At 46.0% G+C, this 21,780-nt stretch overlaps 2 protein-coding genes across 2 annotated transcripts; both read left to right on the forward strand.

Annotated features, from left to right (window-relative positions):
* The first annotated feature begins 933 nt into the window (after window positions 1–933).
* On the forward strand, window positions 934–7,808 carry LOC112890645 (probable protein transport Sec1b). Its single transcript, XM_025957497.1, has 21 exons — window positions 934–1,053; window positions 1,121–1,179; window positions 1,495–1,576; window positions 1,752–1,830; window positions 1,948–1,998; window positions 2,105–2,201; window positions 2,297–2,329; window positions 2,754–2,882; window positions 3,307–3,492; window positions 3,605–3,688; window positions 3,768–3,863; window positions 3,948–4,018; window positions 4,511–4,605; window positions 5,221–5,348; window positions 5,444–5,539; window positions 6,432–6,551; window positions 6,659–6,736; window positions 7,074–7,273; window positions 7,396–7,489; window positions 7,569–7,658; window positions 7,773–7,808. The coding sequence occupies exons 1-21, from the start codon at window positions 990–992 to the stop codon at window positions 7,806–7,808; spliced, it is 1,968 nt and encodes a 655-aa protein (XP_025813282.1). The 5' UTR covers window positions 934–989.
* Window positions 7,809–13,577: 5,769 nt separating this feature from the next.
* LOC112890189 (putative transferase At4g12130, mitochondrial) lies at window positions 13,578–17,790 on the forward strand. Its single transcript, XM_025957068.1, has 5 exons — window positions 13,578–14,471; window positions 15,831–16,084; window positions 16,198–16,296; window positions 16,968–17,126; window positions 17,209–17,790. Exons 1-5 carry the CDS (start codon window positions 13,996–13,998, stop codon window positions 17,451–17,453), a joined length of 1,233 nt encoding a protein of 410 aa, XP_025812853.1. The 5' UTR covers window positions 13,578–13,995; the 3' UTR covers window positions 17,454–17,790.
* Window positions 17,791–21,780: the final 3,990 nt, after the last annotated feature.

The raw sequence follows: 21,780 nt of genomic DNA on the forward strand, positions 1-21,780 counted from the left end.
TGTGGTTTTCCTTATGGATTAACTCATTTTAATTGATTATAAATTTGTTGTTCCTGGCCGCCGATATGGAATGAGTTGGGATTGCTGCTCCCCAAACAGGGAGCGCGCGTGGACTTGTCTGCTGGGCCGGGCATACTTGGCTATCTTGGAAAGGGAAGAAGGACGGTCGGCGGCTGAGAGGGGAAAGAACATATGGGCCGGACCGTGATGGGCTTTGTATACCACCACACCACCTAGGATGATGACGTAGATTTCAGGTTTTCGGCCCATCGCACACCCAGAATGAAGTCGAGCGCGTCACCGTGGACTTGCCAGTGCAGCAGCTGCCGTGCATGACGGTGGAGCCTGCGTATAAGTTTTGACACGACGGGAGCCGTTTGGGATGCAGGGAGAGAAGAACACGCAAGTATGCACGCGAAAGATTCACAGTCGTGTAGTGCGCCTACGACGTGCATGCGACCAAGCTGCCGCTCCCTCCGATCCCCCGACGTCGTGTGCCCATGGCGTCCTCGCTCCAGCGTCCAGCCAGCCTATCCTCTGGGCATCGTCGCCCTCCTCTCCTCCTCCCCAACGGGGATCGCGGCGGGCCCCACGCGTCGCCTGCTCCCTCCTCCCTCCCCACCCCGCGCGGGCATGCGCGCACGCACCTATCAAGCACCCACTGCGCTCGTCGCCATTCCCGGCCGGCCGGCTAAATCAGGATATAGGCTAGTGCGGGAGCGACAAGAGGCTAAATCAGGATATAGGATCGAGCTCGCACGTGCAGGCGATGCAGCGGGTGCGCGTGTTAGTTGGAGGGGTGGCACGAATATCGCCAGACCGTTGAGTGCGTGGACACGCCGTGTGCGCGAGCGCGTCGCGCGGGCACGACGTCGCGCATGCAGCGGCCATGGCGTGGGAGTCGTGGGGCATGGAGGTGAGGGAGCTGCTGCTGCTGCTGCTGGTGCGGAGGTCGTCGATCGGATCGGTTCGGAGCCGTCGGCGGCGAGATGTCGATGGACTTCGGCGCCCCGGCGGATGACCCCAAGGTCTTCCGCAACATCTGCCGCGACCGTACGTCCTCTGAACCGGCTCTTCGATGGCCGCCTCCCACAATCTCAATCTGCTTTGCGTCCTGCAGGGATACTGAAGGACTTGCTGAAGCCGGACAAGGATAAGGAGACCAAGAGCTCCTGGAAGGTACTTTTGATGTTTGTGCACAGCTGCTTGATTTACGCATACTCTGCTCATCCCCTGCTTACTGCCAATCTGTTCAGTCTGCACCATGTATGTTTCGGTCGAGAAGCCAATCATCACATCATAATTAGCTATTCACAATGCTGTTCCTTTTTTTTTTAACGCAACAAGCATGGATCTTCCCCCAAATTATGTGATTATCCTGGCACGTTTGCTATGGAAGTACCCCGATCAGTCTGAGCACTACTAATTAGTTGCGGTGGTTATCAGGATAAGAAGGGGAATTGATTGTGTGCTATAAATTTGTCACATTTGCAGGTTCTTATAATGGATAAGTTTACAGTGAAGATCATGGGTTATGCTTGCAAGATGGCGGAAATTACCGATGCGGGGATTTCGTGTAAGTTTCCCAGACCTGGATGCATGATCATCTAGGAGAAAGTAAATGGGTGGTTGTTACCATCTTCTTCTGACTGCGTTTCCTCAAAGACACCTGTTTTTGGTCAATAACACTTGGGCAGAGCTGATCGGTTGAAGGAGTTTATGTATAGTAATCTTACTGCCATATCCTGCAGTGGTCGAAGATCTGTTCAAGAGAAGGGAGCCGATGCCTTCAATGGATGCAATCTACTTTCTGCAGCCACTGAAAGAAAAGTAATTTTCAGTAGGCGCTGCTATGCCCCATGGCAGCATCCACTTTACCATGTAGCACAATAAATATGTAATTCATCTTAAGCTCTCTTCTTAATGCACATTTCCTGCAATCTGCAGTGTCATAATGCTTCTCTCCGATATGTCTGGGAGATGTCCACTGTACAGGAAGTACGTTGAGCTGCCACCTCCACTTTGTAGCTAGAATTTCATTTCCAAAAGCTTCAGATGTAATAAATTTTGAGTAACACGCTGATGATTTCACTTCAAACGCTAGGGCATACATCTTCTTTAGTTCACCGATTCCTAAGGAGCTGGTATCTTACATAAAGAATGACAGCAGTGTAATACCACGGATTGGTGCACTAAGAGAGGTAGGTTATTTCGCAATGTATCTATCTTTCATTGTTTTGAGCTATGGCACAAGTTCTTCTAATAAATTCTAATGTTGTGATTCAATTGGTTGCAGATGAATTTGGAATTCTTTACTATTGACATGCAGGTATTCAGCTTTCAATCTACATCATTTCACATGAATTCTGAGACTAATATATGAAAGTACCATATGCTCACTTTATTATTTTCTCTCTTTCTGGTCGGTGTCAGCTACAAACATTCAATAAAAATAATTAACAGCATAGTGTTTTGATCCTTTATAGGCTATATAGGAAGCAAGCAAAGGCTGACACCAAACCATTGTTGTCGTTGGTTTTGTTACACAGATGCACTTGCATTATGAAAGAATTAAATGGTTTTAAAATTTCCTAGTATGGTGGAAATATTCATGATTTTCTTAAGTGAAAAGCATAGGAAATCCATTCCAGTAAACATGCTGGATGCCCTTGTATTTTCATGCCTTTGTCTCCTGCTCTCTGTCTATGATACGATGATCACTATACTACTAACTTTATCTGTTATATATGCAGGGCTTCGTAACTGACCATGATTCGGCGCTGAATGATTTATATGGCCCAAGTGAACAGAATTCCAAAACGTTCAACGATACTATAAGCACGACGGCTACTCGCATCGCGACCACATTTGCATCATTGAAAGTACGTTAGTGAACTCCATTTGTTACAATCTATTCATGCCCACTGATAATTAGTAGAAAATTCCTCTTTTAGAAAGGAGGGAGTGGTATTGTAGATGTTAATATATTTGCACAGAAAATTTCTCTTTTAGTGAACAGAATACATTTGCATTTGTTTGGTATTGTAGATGTTAATATATTTTTCTATAAACTTGGTCAAAATTAGAGAAGTTTGACTTAGTGCAAAACTAAAATTTCTTACATTTTAGAAAGGAGGGAGTGGTCTACAATGCTAACTTTAGATTTCCTTGATTTATGACTATCTCCTATCTTAATTAGCAACAGAGGCAACTAGACCTTTAGCTCTACTACGCTATTTTATGAATAAATAGCCTTATTATTCCCCTTTTTTATTAAACACGAAAGCTGATTTAAGTACTTTGCAGGAATTTCCATGTGTGCGGTATCGGGCCCCAAAAGGAGATGCTTCCGCAACTACTAAATTTGACATGGTTCCAAAGTGGCTTGCTACTGCTGTTTGGGATATTGTGTCAAAATATAAATCAACAATTCCTGAATTTCCCCAGAAGGAGACATGTGAACTGCTCATTGTTGACAGGCCTATAGATCAGGTGCTAAAGCATAACCTGTTATTCATCTTAAAAGTATAGTAAAGATCGTCAATATAGCAAACCTCGTCAATATATTCATAACAGCTTACAACAATTTCATATGACTGCAAAGATAGCACCTGTTATTCACGAATGGACCTATGATGCAATGTGCCATGATCTACTTGAAATGGATGGTACCAAATACATATACGAGGTAATTGTAATATCATATTAGTAACGATCTACTAATTCTCTTTAGTTTCCTTATTCTTAATGTTATTTTCTGTTGGAAGGTATCAAAGGCAGGTTCAGAACCTGAACAGAAGGAGGCTGTATTGGAGGATCATGATCCTTTTTGGCTTGAGCTTCGCCATGCTCACATAGCTGATGTGAGTCTTATGTGTTATATTGGTGCATTTTGATCGCTTAACTATATTTTGGTGTATTATTCCTAACACTAATTAAAATGCTAGGCTAGCGAGAGATTGTACGAAAAGATGAATAATTTTGTTTCCAAGAATAAAGCAGCACAACTACATTCAAGGTGCATAACCTTTCTCAATTTCGGATGTAATTGTGAGTGATTTTTTTGGGCATGGTGTATCCTAGTACAGTATTTCATAAGAATGCCTCAATTTTTTTTTGTTACTGCTGCTATTTATGGTTTTTAGTTATAGTGCTATTTACACTTCTGGGCTGCTGATGTTAGTCATATTCTATCTCAACTTTTGAGTACCCCTTGTGCTGGATATTTATCTGCGGCACAATTATTCAAACGTCAAATATGACCATATGCATCTCAGTAGCATATAGCATTCTTTTGAACAAGTGATTTTATTTGGATTTAATGCTGCAAGGCAAGTGATACAGAAACACCTATAGTTTAAGTTAAACTGTAGCTTTAGTTTGTATTATATATAAAAGGTCTATCACTAGGTATTGGCACAAAATTTGCTTCTGATGCCAGACCATAAAATGCATAATATTTCCAAATTCTTGCATTAGAAATGATAGTGGTGTTTCCATTTTCAACTAGAGATGGTGGTGAAATCTCAACAAGGGATCTGCAGAAAATCGTTCAAGCTTTGCCGCAATATAGTGATCAAGTTGAGAAATTGACACTACATATAGAGATAGATGGTTGCTCTCAAAGAATATCTGCCCTGTATGCTTTCTGTTCTGATGTTTAATCTTTTATCTTTACAAGTCATCACTTACCATTTCCTATATTTATAAATTTAAGGGAATCAGGAACTTAACTTTCATACAGATGCAAGAACAAAATTATATTAGCACTAAAACAAATTATATTATCTTATGGTACATAATTATAAAGGGGCGCCAAAAGATGGTTCATCGCTCCTGATGGAATCTATTGCAGCCACGGTAGAAAATAAATTATTTAACATGGTAAGAAATGTCATTATCGTCCTTTCCACATTTACATGTTTTACCCACATAGGTAAGCATTGAATATAGTTCAAAGCAAGCAGTTGTCGTTTAAAGGCATTTGTTTTCACCTTAATGCATGTTTTCCATATTTAGTTTATGCATCATATGGCCCAGTGCCTTGCATTTGAACAACATCCTTTTGGAACATTGCAGGAGAGTTGTGTCATTTCATTTATAGAAGAAATAAAGTTTGTTAGGTTACAGGCCCTAACTGCTACTTTGAACAACAACCTTTGTTGTATTTACCTCTAATTTCAATTGATGAGTACTAAAACTTCGATTGGTCTCCTTTTCAGATTGCTGGGAAAATTAATAGGTTTATCAGGGAGTATGGGCTCCGTGACATTGGGCAGCTAGAGCAGGATCTGGTTTTTGGAGATGCAGGAGCGAAGGAGGTGATCAGCATCCTTAGGTCAAAGCAGGTTTGTTCAGAAAGAGAAACGAAAAACAGGCTTGCTGCTAAGTCCCTTTCAGTTTGATTTTGTTCTTTGCTTGACATGCTTGTTCTACTATCAAGGATATGAGTCCAGAAAACAAATTGAGGTTGCTGATAATATATGCAATTGTATATCCAGAAAAGTTTGAAGGTGACAAAGGGGAAAAGTTGATGCAGGTATTTCACATAATTTTTTTACTGCTTATGAGCTATTGATTATATAAATAGTGCACGCCTTATTCAAGATGCAAAGATATACAATGACATTGGAGTAAACCTCGATTTGCTCTCACTAATTATGAGTATTGGAATTTAGGGCATATTAATAGGGACCAGATATTTAGAATGTGTCCTATATGTGATATCTTATCCTAGTTGCTAAATCCTACATAATTCCCATATGCCTCTCTCTCAGATTAGTACTTATCAATGCAAAAGCAACTTGTGCTTAAAATTATCATGTGGTTATTCACACTACAGATTTCAGACTAAGCTAATATCAACTCTTGATTATTTATAGGGAATAATAAAATTGTAATGTGCATTGCTTCTGCATAGGAGTAAATGTATAAATTAAGACCACTACTTGGCAATAACTAAAGGTACCATGACACCATTTTTTGTGTGTGAGGTAGAAAATGCTCATGCAACTATTTTGACTACCTGATGATGCGAAAGCTTGGACATAAATCCAGCTCAGTAATAGTCTTAAAATAAGTTTAATCCATCTCTGAAGGAGGTTAAAGCTAGTAAAGAGTAGCTTTTACATCTTGTAATTGGGCACTTGCATCCCAGTTCATCTAAAATACTTTTGCCTTATTAGCCATCTATTATGCTACCTGCGAAAAAATCCAATGCCCAGATTGAGTCATTGAGATAAGTCTGGGCTGTATAGACTGAGATTGTTAACGTCATCTTGCATTACAGAAGAAGCTAAAGATTATTCTGTCATTTGGATCTTTGTTAACAAACTTTATAGAATAGCATCTACATTCTTTGTTGACAAATTTTCATGTTATGTTATTTGTTCTATAGCTATATGACAGCGAGCTAATTTATTGATATTCAGCTAGCAAAGCTTCCACATGATGATATGGATGTAATAAAGTGTTTAAGATACTTGGAAGGTGTAGATACAAAAAAGTCATCAAGGACCGGTACTTTCTCTCTAAAATTTGATGCGCAAAAGGTGAGCTCATGATTTTCTCTCCATATAGAGATGAAAGTCATGACTTTGTACGAAATAACTTTCTACAATCTTCCCCTGTATTCACATGTTTCTAATTTTTATTCCAGAAGAAAAATGCTGCCAGGGTAGAAAAACAGGATGGGGAGGAAACATGGGCGTTATCACGATTTTTCCCACTTATTGAGGCATGTTCTTACTGACCTTCCCTTGTCTTCAACAAATATTACCTTGTGTGAGAATCATATGACGTTCCAACATCAAGATTGACATGCATGCAGTTATATTTTGTTGTATAGTCCTGACTGAAGAGAGTATCTCCTTAGGTTTTTGCGGTCAAGAATTACTCACCATTAACCAAATAAAATTACTATTTAAATTTATGATTAAGTATGTTGCCTTTATCCTTCAGAAATTTTCTTAAGTGCATGTATATTTTTTTCTACATTCAATTTTTTTCTTCTGAATTTCGTTACATGTTGAATTATCTGTTGTAACAGTTGGAGTTCCATGATTTATTAACAGGAGCTAATTGAGAAGCTGAGCAAAGGTGAATTACCTCTGAAAGAATACCCATCTATGGGTGAGCCAAGTTCTGCTCCTCAAGGTGCCACTCAAACAGCATCAACGGCAGGACCACCACAAAACCCACAGCCAATGTCTATGAGGTCAAGGCGGACACCACAATGGGCTAAGTCTCGGACCTCTGGCGATTCTCAATCAAGGTAGTGATTAAACATAATTTTCCGTCTGGACCTCTTGGGCCTTATGAATTTCGAGTAACACACCTACTTCAGTGGGTTCCAAGCTTTGGCTACTTCCTTATCATAAAAAATTGGATTGGCAGTGATTCTTCAGTCTTGAGACACTCATCAGGTGAATTCAAGAGGCTAGGCAACCGGATTTTCGTCTTCATGATTGGTGGAGCCACTAGATCTGAAGTACGTTGTGTCTTTACTACAAAATAGTAATTTCGATTTCTGTTGTGCATATATCTCATTTCACACTCCAATGGATCAGTTGCGCACGGTGCACAAGCTTACAATGAAAATGAAGCGCGAAATCGTTTTGGGCTCATCTAGCATCGATGACCCTCCGCAGTTTATTTCGGTAAAAACTCGATCTGCCTTAAGGGTTCCCATTTTCTTTTTCATCAATTCTTTCCCACTGGGGATTGCTGAAAGTCAGCCTGCTATGTTCATGCAACGACTCTCCCACGTGCAGAAGCTGAAGTCGATAGGTAGCGCCGCTAACAAGTAGTTTGCATACCGAGCGATGGAATGAACTCTCGCCTTATAGTACTCGATATAAGGTACATTCTCTTCTTATTGGTTCGATCCTTTTTACTCAGTCCGGAGTATATTAATTCGTTTGCTTTTGCAGCTTACAGCAGACATACTTGCCAATGAACAGTTTCACATTTTATCAGGTTGATGCTGTCAATTGTCACCAATGACTGATGTCTGTCGAACTGATCACACGTTATTCTTCTTTATTTTCGAATTGAGGAAGTGAGCTGGCATATTAGGTTGTAAAATAAGAGACATGTGTAAAACATTTTGTCCCCTTTTTGGTGCTGTTATTGACGAACAGATTAATAGAAAAATTGATACGATCGTTTTGCCAAAAAACTGTTTATGAATCTAGATTGATGTTTGTATGGTAATACAGACCAAATTATTGCATATATAGATCTGAAACGAGGTTTGGTTATGGTGAATCTAGCGGGACATGAAACATTGCCATGACCATTAGGCCACTCCTAGTGGTAGTGTCAAGAATTTTTTATCAGCATTAAGTCCAGAACATATCAACAATTTTGCTGACGTGATAGGTAATTAAAGAGGAGAGACGGGAGAAGCATTTTATCATCATGACACGCTGCGGCCCCAGTTACCAAGCCAGATGACACGCGATGAAACTCGCATTGAGCCCGTCGTCATTTCATCGCTGGATCCGTTGTGCTTTTGCTCCACCACCTCCCCCACCCTCCCCCGCTCGATCCGCTCTGGCACATTTGCTCCGGCGGCGAGCAGAAACGCCTGCGGCAGCGCCGCCGAGCGGCATGGCCGCGTTCGGGCCAAACCGAGAGACGAGGAGAGCACGAGCATTAGCAGCTCACCAGCGATCCATATTTATGGTTGGATGATGAGAATAATGGTCGGAGGTAGGAGTTCGACGGTGAGGGGCGGAGGTAGTGGCAATGGTGGCTCAGGGGAAAAAGTGGGGAAGCAGGGAGGTGGGATGGTGCCGGAGGTACCAATGGTGGGGAGATTGGGTGGTCAGTTGTACCAGTTGTACCAGGGAGAAGAAGAAAAAGAAAGATTGAGAGAAAGGAATCAGAGAGAGTAGAGCTGGGCCGATTTGGTTTGAGTGGCAAAATAAGTAGTTTTGGAATTTTCAGCACTCAAAGTTTTCAAATAGGCGATGTTTGAACTAAGGATTTGAATTTTTTTATTAAGCAACCATGGTCACAAATGATACATTTGACATACTAAACATTATTTGAGCATAAAATTTATATCTTCTATCTTTGTGCCCTTTTATTAAAAAAATAAATACCAACATGCACATGCAACATGCTAACGATATGTTTTATGGATGATTAGCGTCTGATGATTTTTCTAATACTACATGTAGCCATTTCCAAATATACGACTCTCTTTTAATATCGTACGAATATTGAAGTTAATTGTCACCATGTTCTAGAATATTGTTTAATTTAGACACTATTAAAAAATGGTACATAGTTCATATGGCACATTTGCGTCATTGAACAACTAAATGCTACTGTTTTATTCTAGTGTCAAAGTGACGTGGCAGACTTATGGATGCGCAGGAATTATCCAAAATGGCTTGCGTGATGGCACGGCAACACCTTTGCATGGCTCGTGCACCTCCTCTGCTCCCACTTCGATGTCGAACACATGCAACCGATCGTCGACCGAGCTCATCCAGTAGACCAGTACACGGTGTTCGGCAGCAACCCAAACTCGGTGCCCGGACACCACCCTCCAAAGCAACTGCCGGAGCCTGCCAGAATAGCCCGATCGCCGATGCTCTCCACCCTGACATGCTCTTGCCTCGCGAAGTCCATCCTGTAGACGCCGACGTCGGCGACGGCGGTGAAGTCGATGCCATGGCGGAACACGTACACCGTGTGGAGGTCGCCGCCGATCTCAACAATATACGTGGCCGCCGCCGCCATCAAGCCGCCCTCAGGGACACGGGCCGCACCATTTTCATCGGCACGGTGCTGAGCTCCGGCAGCCCGGCCGGGGAGAAGCCGATCACGCCGCACTGGGTCGACGAGTGGGGATAGTAGAACCTGCCCTGGCACGACGCGAGGCGGTTCACGGTGCGCTTGCACCACGCGTTCCCCTCCGGCACCCGGATGCTGGCGCTGCCCAGGTCGTACGCATGCCTGGTCCACGCCGTGCCGCCGGCCTGGCAGTACCACAGGATGGTGCTCTGCGGCGGCTCGGCGAGTAGCACCGTGCATCGTCCGCCGGCGGCCGTGCATGGGTCGCCGGACCGCGCGCAGACGGACCGCAAGGGCGGCGGCAGCGCGATCCGGTCGGCGGCGGTCCCCGGAGCGCGCGGCGGGTTCCACAGGAACGTGGCCGCGGTCGCCGGGTCCGACGCGAGCATGCCCAGCCGTGCGACGTGGGCCAGCTCCGCTTGCCCCGCAGCTCCTCAATCTCGCACGCGCGGTGCGCGCCGTCGGAGATGCTGAAAAGCGTCGTGCGCTGCTGCTCGCCGTCGTAGTCGAAGACGAGGCATGGCAAGGTGGGCGCCGGTATCACCGCCGCCGCCATGAGTGCGCCTGCCTCGAGGTTGATTATATTGGTGTCGACGACGACGTCGCCATGTGCACGGGGGGGGGGGGGGGGGGGGGGGGGGCTGGCTATGTATGGGCCGTTTTCTAAGCGGTGCGAGCTTAGTCCGAGATCAACACGGATACAATGTTAAGTGTAATTTATTAACAAATAATAATCGAATCCTAACAGGGCCAATCAGTTTTTTCGGATCACGCTCGCCTCCGCGCCTCCTCCGGGCCGCCGCCGCCTGCGCCTGCGCCTGCAGGGCGCCCCTTCAAGTGCCGCTGCGCCCAGGACGCCTCCTCCACGGGCCGCCGCCTCGCCAAGGCACGTGGTTGCCCAGCCACCGTGCACAGGAGGCCGCAGCAGGAAGCCAAGTACACTGGGCGGCGCGGGCGCACGAGCAATCCCGCCAGGCCGATTGAATGGCCGCCGGTGTGGTGTGCATGTCCGTCGTCGTTGGCACCAGCACGCTATAGCTCATCGTCGCGCCGTTAGGCCTTCCAGTTAAAACCATCTCCAGCATGGCCTACGTCCATTGCTCAGGTCTGTAAGACATTATAATTTCGTCAGTTGATTAAATTTGATTGATGAGATCATTTCTGGCTGCCTTCAAAGGAGTAATAATGTTTGAGCACTGAATTTCTATTTGCTCGAGACCATCATGCAAGACCTCCCAGACAGACAAGCTTATGCTTTGGAATATACGTAGTAGTTTGCCATCAAATCACCTCCACTCCATTGCGTGAAATGTACTGCTGAGAAATATTATTCACTGTTATATTGGATTGTTCAGGAAAGATACAAAAGCTCCAATATGCACTCTTCCAGTAACGTATATCTGAAGAACCTAGAAGACATTAATGGAACAGGCTAGGTAGCTATCCTGAAAGGTTTACATACTTCCAATCAAGGATTTCTTTCAGCTGCACAACATTTAACAAATAACAAAAAAAGTTACCTGACAGCCCTGAACAAAGTTACATATCTCTATCTCTATGTATGATTCATGCACCAAAAGAGAGCAAAGGAGCGTGGCCATGTCGCCGGTCATTCCCGGCCGTCGGATCTGCCACTCGGACGGCTGAGATCGTGCGAGTCCCGGTCACTTCGCAAAAAAGTCCTCGGACTTTAGAGAAATCAACCTACAGACTGGCCTCCTTTCTTAGGTAATTTTATGAAAAAGCCAACAACTTTTCTCAAAATCAACCCACAGTCCAACCTTTCCGGTTCAGGGAGATTTGCAAAGAAAACCTTAAGTTTTTTCCTCGCAACTGGCGGCGAGCACCCACCCCTTCTCCAGCCCGCTCCCACCCACCGGCGTAACGCGGCGCGTCCCTGCGCTGGCCCATCCTCCGCCCCTCCACCTGCGTGCAGCACGGCGCTTCGTCGGCGGCCCCGCCCCTCCGCCCTTCTGCCTCCCCTCGTGGTGCAGCCGCCGCCGGCGGCGGCCACTTGCCGGCCTCGAGGTCAATGACGAGGAGCGGGGGGGTTGGGAGGAGAGAGAGGAGGAGAGGCGCCCCTTTACTTCTTCGTAGCGCCGGCGCAGCAGCCGCGTCGCCCCTCTGCACCGGCCCATCACTCCTTGGCTCCTCCGCCCCTCCCTCTACTCGTATCCCGTTGGTCCGGAGCTTCACGAGGGGGCAGAAGAGGAGACGACAGCGGGCGATTGCCGCAGGCAGATTCCAATTTCACGGCATGTACATTCAAACATGAATCGGTATTCGTTTAATGTTGAATTTCATCAATCAATTTCATCTACATCCTGGTTTTTCTTATTACTTTCACTGGCCTAGTGCATTTAACAGTTGACTTTCTTCGCTATTGTGTCCAGTAGCCGTGTAGAATCAAAATTCCTACATCATATTCTTTTGTATTGAAGCTTATAAGGAAACATTTGTGAGTTTGGTCTCAGCATGGATGACAGTTGGAGGACAAATTATGATAATTGAAGAGTAAGCTTTGAATGAATTAGAGAATGCTGTGTTCATGCTTCCATGACATCGAATGACCAATATGGATTCCAGAAATGGTTTAATATATTATAGGGTAAAATGTTACTTTGTGAATTTGCGTGCATGCCTGACAACAAGTATGGTTTACACATGAGCATCTTTTCTGAGTGCGCACCCTTGGAGCCTTGCTTCCTTCTTGATTAGTTTTCTAGGTGCTTAGCAGCAGTTACTGGTTCAGAGGTCTGCCTAGCAAACAAGATTCAATAATGGAAATCATGTTTAAGCTCTAAAGCCTGAAATTATGTTGGGAGTTTTCTGTTGTAATTCTGAATGTGTTAAGATTTTCTACACGTGGTTTGTCAAGATAGTTCTTTGCAAATCATGTTGATCCATCGAGATCTCATTTTATTGTCTGCCTTCTAATCTTCAGTTCCGCACCGGTTGGTGCACTGCAGGTAACCGTAGCTCCAGCGGACGTGACCGGCGATCTGCGTGGGGCTGGGCGCTTCCCGGAACAGAGCAAGGCCGTGATCCGAGGCGCAATGGGAAGCCGAAATCACGGGTCATTCCAATCTCCTGAAGAGAGTTATCTTGTGGACGTAGATAAATAAACAGGTGGTTTGTGGAAAGCTGCAAGGTTCAGGTCCAAGTACGTCGAGCGCCTGTCATGCTGTTGTCTGAATGTATCGATACGTTGAAACCCCTGTCGAGGAGTTTCTGTAGTTGTGCAGTGCCTTCTGGTCTGTGAAACATTTTGGCTCGTCGAGCCTTGCTGTAAAAGCGTCGTGTATATCGCAAACCTGATTATATGTTTCGGTGTTTGCTCTGTTCTGTTGTTCTTGTTCCGGACGCCGAAGGATGTGAGCTTGTTCTTTTTCCGGATGCCGTGTTCGGAAAACGGGAACTTTGGGATTCCGCTTCTGGCACTGTTCTTGTTCCGGAAGTGTCAGTCGTCGGAGAACCATGTGGAATCGGCCGAAACGGATTGATGATCGGCCCATCAGCAAGGAAAAAAGAACGCAACTACGCAGTCTTCTCGGCCCTGGCTTTGGCTGATTAGCAGCACCACGCAGGCTCTTCCCAAATGACAAGATGCCAGTTGCCGGCTGATCGACGCAGCCCGCGCCGCCGCCGCCTTTCGGGGCTCGTCGCGGCGTCCGACTCCGGCAGCTGGGCCACGCAGCAGCCGTTGTGCCTCGAAGCCGGAAATGCTTTATGCCCACCGCCAGATACCAAACGTGTCACCCGTCCCGGATCGTTCGTGAACAGCGCACCGTCACCACCTCTCCCCCACCGCCAGCATCCGCCTCGCGCCGCTTGGCCGCCACACGGCACCGGCCGCCAAGTTCCGAGCTTTTGTTTAGTTACCCTCGCCGGCCGTGATCTCTCGTCGTCGTCGACACCACGACTCCACGAGGCCTTCGCCTTTCCCTCTACCCACCTACACGGCCACGCGGACCCGGCAAACCCCTGCCACCCGCCACGTCTCTCCCCACGCGTACCCCTCTCACCTCTTCCTCTCTCCGCAGCCCGGCTCCCCCGCGCCGCCCGCCGCTTGCCAACTGCCACCGTCACCTCCCCCGCCGCGCCCCACCCCGCAAAACCCCTCGATTTCCACCAAAAGCCATCCAAAACCCAAGCCAAGCGTCCAGCTCCTCTCCGTTCCCAGCCATGCCGCCGCTCGCGCGCCGCCTCGCCGCGAGCCTCCTCCGCTCGCGCGGCGGCCGCGCGCTCCACACGGGCCCGCCGTCCGACCCGGCCGTGCTGGCGTGCCGCCTGGCGTCCCGCGCCGTGGTCCGCTTCGCGGGGCCCGAGGCGGCGCGCTTCCTCCACTCGCTGCTCACCAACGACCTCCTCTCCGCCTTCGCCGCGGGGGGCGCCTCGTCGCCGCAGCGGTACGCGCCCACGCCCAACGCCCCCGCGCGGGGGCCCGCGGGGCCCGCCTACGCCGCGCTGCTCACGCCGCAGGGCAGGTTCCTCTACGACCTCTTCCTCTACCGGACCCCGCCGCGGTCGCAGATGCTCGACCGCACCGGGTCGGCGCCGGAGACGGGGGAGAAACCTGCGCAGGAGGAGGGGGAGCCTGCGGAGGTGCTCGCCGATGTCGACGCCGCGGAGGTCGACGAGCTCGTCGCTTGCTTCAAGAGGTGATTGGCTGCCGAAATTGTTGCTCAATGCTCAGTACATGGTATAATATTATTTCAGTCGGAGACCTGTAAAAATCTGTTAGGAGGATCTTGTAATCGAACGCGACCAAAAAGTAAACAGTTGTACATTAATTTTGGATTTTTGGGGCTAATCAGCGCAAAAGGGTGTTCTTTTAGACAAAACAGTAGGCTTAGTGATTCTTAGGAGTTTGCTGGATGATTTAGTTTCACGTTGGAAATATGGATGACATATACATGTTTCAATGCTGTTGGGAGTCCAATTGAGTGTTGCAACTTTCTGCTGAAAATGAATTGATGTATTGCAACTTGAACTTTCAATACATTATCGCTTATTGACATTGTAGACATAATTGGAATTTATTGCCAAATCTGCCACCTCTTTGTACACCTTAGCTGTTATGTCCTTCAACTTGAACAATTTTGCTGATGTGATGATGAAGAGTGCCTAGGCCCAGTCTTTGCATCAACTTTGGTCCATTCCCTGCAGCAGGGAATTAACTCTACTGCTTCTGTTAGCGACATTGTTGCGACCTTGTAAACGTTAGCGTGTTCTCTGCTTCTGTTACTAGATCATGCTAATTTCAGGCTTTATTTTGTTAGACACCTGAATGTTGTGATGCATGTTTGTGCCCCGTACTTGTACTATACAACCTATGGATCAGTACAAATCAATGTGTGTTGGACCTAGCTCTTGTTCAGTAAGGAACTGTAGTTACAGAGTGCTCTTGTAGTCTTTAATAAAGCAGCTTCCCTGGGAATAATTATGGTTGTTATAGGTTATTATGTTGAGAGTAAGATCAATTAATCAGCTTATGTGGGAAATTCTAGCCAAAACAGTCCACTTAGTTATTTTTTGGTGTTTTCTTAGATAATTTGGTTCCAGTTTGAAGTTAAATTGTGCACTTAAGTTTGGATGCACACTCTTTTCGACATTTTAGTGTCATAGTTTGGAGTCTAATTGTGTAGCAAAACTTTTAGTGCCAAAATTCTTGAAGATCAGAATCAGCTCACTGCCAAGCTTGTGGATCGTTAAGCGTCTCACTGTTGAGAATATAGACTGTAGTTGGAGATTTTTGTGTCAAGTAGGAACCTTAATGATGAATTGCTCTCATTCCCTAAGCAGCTTATGTTGAACTTAGTGTCTGTTAGGTTACTACGGTGAGCTGTAGTTTGAGAACATGGAATTTTCACAGCTTGTTGTAGCTGAAAGATCCATAACACTGCATTGCTTTACAGCTTTACCCTACATTGGGGAACCAATCTATCTATCTATCCGTATTTGACCTTTTTCCGATGAATTTCATGTCTTGTGACCTGGTAACCTTATCCTGTTTTCAGATATCGGTTGAGATCCAAGGTTGAAATAGATAATGTAAGTGAGAATTTTGCATGTTGGCAAAGGTTTGGACGGAATGTGGTGCATACTGAACCATCTACTCAAGAACCTGAGGCTCAATCAATTGGATGGGGACAAGGTATTGACCATGCTGGTGAGTCAGCTGCACAAGGGAATGGTCATGGTTGGCAATGGCTCAAAGATCCTCGGTTAGACTACCTTGGTTACAGAGGAATTTTTCCAGCCGACACTATACGTAAGTAACTTTTTTCCTTGGTATTATTTCCTAAAGCTTCTCTGATATAAATGTCCAATATTTGACATCAATAATGACAGATTTGAACACTTGACCTGTTTTTGTATTCACAGCACCACTGGTTGAGTCTGACAAAGAAGCGGATGAACGACATTATCAGCTTTGGCGGATAGAGAATGGAATTGCAGAAGGTTCAACTGAGATCCCAAAAGGTAAGATTCTTTTTCGAGCAGGTGGTTCATGGGTCATAACTATGCAATGTTATCATAGTTTCTATTTGATAATTTGACGTCGATAGGTATCACATTTTTCTGCTTCCCTAGAATTTTGGCACATTTCTGGAAGGTTCAGCTCCTGAATAATTTGTTCATCTCATGTTAGACAAAGTTAGCATATCTGTTTTCTTAGTCACACATCACCCAACAGTTTCCTTTATCTCTAATTTGTATTTTGACCAGAAGCTGCTCCAAGTTCACTTACAATTGAGTTTGATTAATTTGTTTCTAAATTATAACTGCAGTATGAATGAAACGTAGACGTTAAAAAAGGTAATGTCTCAGTAATACAAAAGGCTTGCAATCTCAGTTGCTAACGTTGGTACCATACATGATATGTGTTCACTGAAACAACTTCATTAGAGTTGATAAAACATTAACGGGCCAGTGGTGTCAGTTTTGTGGTTTTTTCTGGAGGTCTGTAAAAGCTAGCGTAGAGGTTTAGAGTACCTTCCAGCTTTCCCGGTTCCCATGTTTTGAAAGCTCTATAGAATATGAATGGCCTTATCATTTTGGAAATTGTCCAGCTATTGGGCAACATGGTTTTCCTGACAAGATGGCTTAGGTTGCCCCTTCCTTTTTCATGAAGCTGTCCTCTTGTGATTCAGGTGAAGCAATCCCACTGGAGTACAATCTTGCTGCCTTGAACGCGATTTCATTTGAGAAGGGTTGCTACATTGGGCAAGAGCTTATTGCACGGACACACCACCGTGGTGTCATTCGGAAGCGCCTTATGCCAATGAAGTTTGTTGATGAAAAGGGCGAAGGTATAAAATACTTTTCGTGGTAAATAACACAGCGTATCACCATTTTGTTGCTGGATGCTAATTCTGCAACCTGTGATATCAGAACTCGACCAGGCTGTGGCTCCAGGTTCAGAAGTTGTGAACGAAGCTTCAGGCAAGAAAATCGGTACAGTAAACACTGCCCTGGGCTCCCGCGGAATGGGCCTGTTGAGACTTGAAGAGGCACTGAAACAAGGATCGTTCCTTTGCATCAGCGATAACAAGGGCGTCAGGGTTCAGCCGATCAAACCGGACTGGTGGCCAGCTGAGTGGACGCAGATGGTTGACCAGCAGAGTGCAGTTGCCTGAGAGCAAGAGCCGTGAGAAGTGAACTTAAGCCAAAACTTCCAGCGAAGCTCATGGGAGCTACAGGTGGAGTTCTGCCGTCAGGTGGTGTTGAAGACTGGCAGTACACATAGCTAACAGTTTCAGTTTTAGGCAAGCCCTCCGGTGTATCAAGGCAGAGCCTGTTTTCCTCCTCTCTGCCTGCGCTTCACTTGGGCGTCGATCAGAATAAGCGACTTAGCATGTGACTCGAGCATGTTTTGTATTCGAATAAGTTCCTCTGTTGCCAGCAATAAGACTGATCTTGTACAACATTTTTTCTTGGACAGTCAGAACTCAGCACAGATTTGTTGATCTCGCTTGTAAACTGTAAAGCATTTCGTGTTCGTGGTTGCCTCAAACACTGTTGTACGCACACGAGGTGTGTGATGGAATCACGGAAGGAGATAGCCTGCTGTTTCAACGCTCGCTCAGGTTGCGTTTCACGTCAAAGAGAAATTTGTCATTTAGAAGTATTAAATAAAGTCTAACTACAAAACTAATTGCAGAACCCCAGGTCTAATTCGCGAGACGAATCTAATGAGGTATATTAGTCCATGATTAACGGATGATTACTGTAGCATCACTGTGGCAAATTATGAATTAATTAGGCTCATTAAATTTGTCTCGCGAATTAGCACCCATCTGTGCAAAAGGTTTTATAAACAGATTTTATTTAATACTTCTAAATAGCAAGATTCTCTTTGATGTGACGGGTCTAAACTTTAGAGAGGAGCAAACGAACACGCCCTCAAGCTTTGAGCCTTTGACATGGACTGGACCACACAGGCACACTGGGCAGCCAGCCAGCCAGCCCAGGCACCCTCTAGTGCGATGGGTACAAGCAAGCTGTGATCCCCTGCTCTGCTGCAAAAGACACGAGCCATTGCCCGTCATCTTATGAGTCTTGACCACGGAGGCGTGCACGACGCCCTGGTCCTTGGATTCCCTGTGACCTTATGGCCCCTCTCGCAGGCCACCGTCAGCAAGACCAAATGGAATAGAACGGAATGGCGTTGCACAATCCAAACCGTGCCGCTGCAAACTACCACAGCAGACGGACGCTCAGGCGCTGCAGGTAGAGCTCGCCGCGGAGCAGAGCAAATTTTGTACAGTTCGTAGACGACTGGTTGCTGCCCTTCTGCGGATAGCAAACGACGTCTGATACTAGTACCAGGAAAGATGAACAGTGTCCTGCCGATTGTTCAGGACTTCAGGCTGTGCAAATTACCATTCCACCCTCGTCTCTGCAAACAACCTTTGTTCTTGCAAAGCTCCAAATGCGGATAAGATTCGATTCAGAAGGGCTAAAAAGACTCTCTCATAGGCTGTAGGCTGTGGCCTGGCCTGCAGGGTTTAGGATACATCACCCCCCCGAAAGCTAAAGAGGGACCATGTGCACACGTGACAGGAAAAGCAGTAGCCTACTCACCGGGAACCATCAAAAGCCTGAAAATTTTATTCAGGCTAGGCTAGCAATCTGATCTTGCCCTCAGCCCGCTCCCCAAGAACAGCACACTTTATGGAGATTGTTACTGTATCAGAGTTGCAGATCGCTCTACAACGGCGAAGCGTTCAGCTCCAGCACAAGACATAGACAAGAAGCTTGCCAGGAAACTTCTCACGGTATCAGTTGCATGTGGTGGTTCGTGTTTATGTTCAGCAAAGCTAGATAAAAGCGGCTTAAGCCCAGCTTTATCATCAGAATTACTAAACCGCTGTCTCGTTGCCATCGATCGGCGTTCAAGTCCTTGTTCTTTTTGGGCGCATTGGCATGGAGATCCTGACTGTTTTAGTTGCAGAGGGAACGCAGACACGCTGACACCCAACGGTTTGGATTTCGTATTCGAATTCAAACTGAGCCGAGGCATTCATGCTGCCTGAAGTTTGCTGAACCACCCACCCAACGGCACGCTGGGGGAGTCGTCCAGGCTGCTCAAGCTTTCCGAGGACCAACACCCAAGGTCCCGAGCAAGCAGCGGTGGCAGGACCGCAGGAGTCAGGAGAGCTGTAGCGGATGCCTCCACAGGAGGGTTCAGGAGACCGAGAGGCGAGGCGAGGAGATGGGTGAGGAGCCGTCCGTCACAGTGCCCGGTGCAGTGCAGGGTGCAGAGTCAATGCTGCTCCCAGCCACGGGAATGGCAGACGGCCGAGACTCCACCGAGCAAGCACGCACGAGACGAGAGCTTTATTTCTGACGGAACGCCCGATGCGGTTGCAGAGTGCCGCCTTGCCTTTGGTTGGGGCATGCTACACGACACTGACAAAAGGATGGGTCTGAATTTGCTTGCCTGTTGTCTCGATCGAATACCCAGGTCCATCCCCAGCTTGAATCCATGTCCATGAGACCTGGAGACCTAAATTTTGTTTTCTCAGTGTTGGTTAAACTTGACTGATCTGATTCATGTTATTGAGTTCAAAATTGGCTAAAACTTAAGGACCTAGAAGTAATTTACGAAATTTGTTTTATCTGATGCGAAATTTGATTTGGACACAACATTTGGGGAGAAAAAAACTGTAGCACTAGTCTTCACTGGAGTCAGGCTGTGTTTAGCTCGGCAGGCGTAAAGGTAAAAAAAAAAATTAAAGGAATCTTACCAATTTGAAGTATTAAATAAAATCTATTTACAAAACTTTTTATATGGATGGGTTGTAAATCGCGAGACGAATCTAATGATGCTAATTAATTCATAATTAAGCAATAATTAGCGGATGGTTACTGTAGCATCACTGTTGCAAATCGTGGATTAAGTAGTTTCATTAGATTCGTCTCGCGATTTACAGCCCATGCATGCAAAATGTTTTGTAAATAGATTTCATTTAGTACTTCAAATTAGTAAGATTTTTTTGAAAATTTTGCTTTTACGGTTTTTTTGCGTTTACAGGTGGAAACTAAACAGTGCCTCCGTCTGCATTGCAATAGCCTTGCTTGCAAGGTGCTGTCTTGTCTGTGCAGACAGACAGAGAGAGAGCGAGCGGGAACAGAGGCGCCGAGTGAAAGACGCGACACTGCAGCAGAGGTCTGGTCAGAACAGAAGCATTGGGGCGAGGACGCTGCACGCTCTTTGACCCTCCTCGTGTGGCTCCCGGCTCCCCCACGCATTTCAAATGCCAATGCTCTCGTAGTCTCGTTGCATCATTGCAAGCAGGAGAGCAGACAACCAAGGAGAAAGAAAAGCAAACACGCGACTGAAACTACTGATCCCTTTCAAGGCAAACAAAAAAAAAGTTTCCCAACTCCGATTAGCTCCGGTAATGACAGTAGTAGCAATGCTGTAGCGATCGGTTTGTCTCGTGCTGATAGCCGGGCAGACAAGATCATGGCATAATGGCGCCGTGATTAAATGCGAGGCCTGCTTGGTGACTGCGCCCGCCTTCATATCATGGGTGGCGCTTCGGCTTTCCTTCTCTCTGTTTCTTTTTTGCTGGGCTGCGTGGTTTGCTTTTGTTCTTGACCGGCGTAAACAAACCCTACCGCCGCGTTTCCCGACGGACGGACAGATTCTGATGCCACCGCGGCTTTTGCTCGTGCGCGCAGTGCGCTCATGGACAACCGAACAAGAACACTGTGGTGACAGATTGATAACATGAGATTTGCTTTTCTTTTCCAAGTCTCTCCCACATTTTTCCCCCTTTCAGTAGAATAATGCAGGAACCTATTATGTTTTTCACGTTTTATGGAGTGACCTGCACTGAAAATTTGAAGTTTTATCTACTTGGAAGTTTGGGATTTCAGCAACTTTCTTCACTTTTGGCAGTGTTGGCAAGGGGGTCAAACTGCACTGATGTTTCTGGAATGGAGTGAGGTGTCAGGTATCCAACCATGGACATGTTCTCCGTGCTTTGCTTTGTCAAACTGGCAAATATCTTGTGACAGTAGTAAGTTTTATTTTTGGTTGACAAAAAAAAATGAGTGGGAGAGTACTGAAAGTCTGGAAAATGTGAGTGTGAGACACAGGACAAAACAGTGTCCAAGGCCAACGGTAGGGGCTCAGTTCGGTATGGAGGGAGCAGAAAGGACAGCATGCTCACGCATTTGCCATTCTCGTGCATCCTGTACGAAATCCAGAGCAATCTGACTGTTAGACGTGTCCTTTTTCGTGCAGAGATTCAAATTCGAAGTTGAATTTTAAGTTATTTGGTCTGCTGTACGTTTCTGCTATGAGCAGTAATGCTGTTGTGTTGCCACTTCCACTGATAGCGGCAGTCTTCATCTACTAGTATTTTAAGCAGAGGGAGCATCAATGTCGACATCATCTTAGTTTAGCAACAATAGGAGGCATGTGTTCATATTTAACAAATTACATGCCTC

The sequence above is a fragment of the Panicum hallii genome, chromosome 4 (assembly GCF_002211085.1).
Source record: "Panicum hallii strain FIL2 chromosome 4, PHallii_v3.1, whole genome shotgun sequence".
Classification (NCBI taxonomy): Eukaryota; Viridiplantae; Streptophyta; class Magnoliopsida; order Poales; family Poaceae; genus Panicum; species Panicum hallii.

Excerpts from the sequence above, each read along its gene's own strand:
- LOC112890189 (XM_025957068.1), top strand. The coding sequence starts at position 13,996 with ATGCCGCCGCTCGCGCGCCGCCTCGCCGCGAGCCTCCTCCGCTCGCGC. Across the intron at positions 14,472-15,830 it reads CTCGTCGCTTGCTTCAAGAG|ATATCGGTTGAGATCCAAGG; the intron begins GTGATTGGCTGC and ends TCCTGTTTTCAG. Across the intron at positions 17,127-17,208 it reads TGTTGATGAAAAGGGCGAAG|AACTCGACCAGGCTGTGGCT; the intron begins GTATAAAATACT and ends CTGTGATATCAG.
- LOC112890645 (XM_025957497.1), top strand. The coding sequence starts at position 990 with ATGTCGATGGACTTCGGCGCCCCGGCGGATGACCCCAAGGTCTTCCGC. Across the intron at positions 1,831-1,947 it reads CTGCAGCCACTGAAAGAAAA|TGTCATAATGCTTCTCTCCG; the intron begins GTAATTTTCAGT and ends TGCAATCTGCAG. Across the intron at positions 6,737-7,073 it reads GATTTTTCCCACTTATTGAG|GAGCTAATTGAGAAGCTGAG; the intron begins GCATGTTCTTAC and ends ATTTATTAACAG.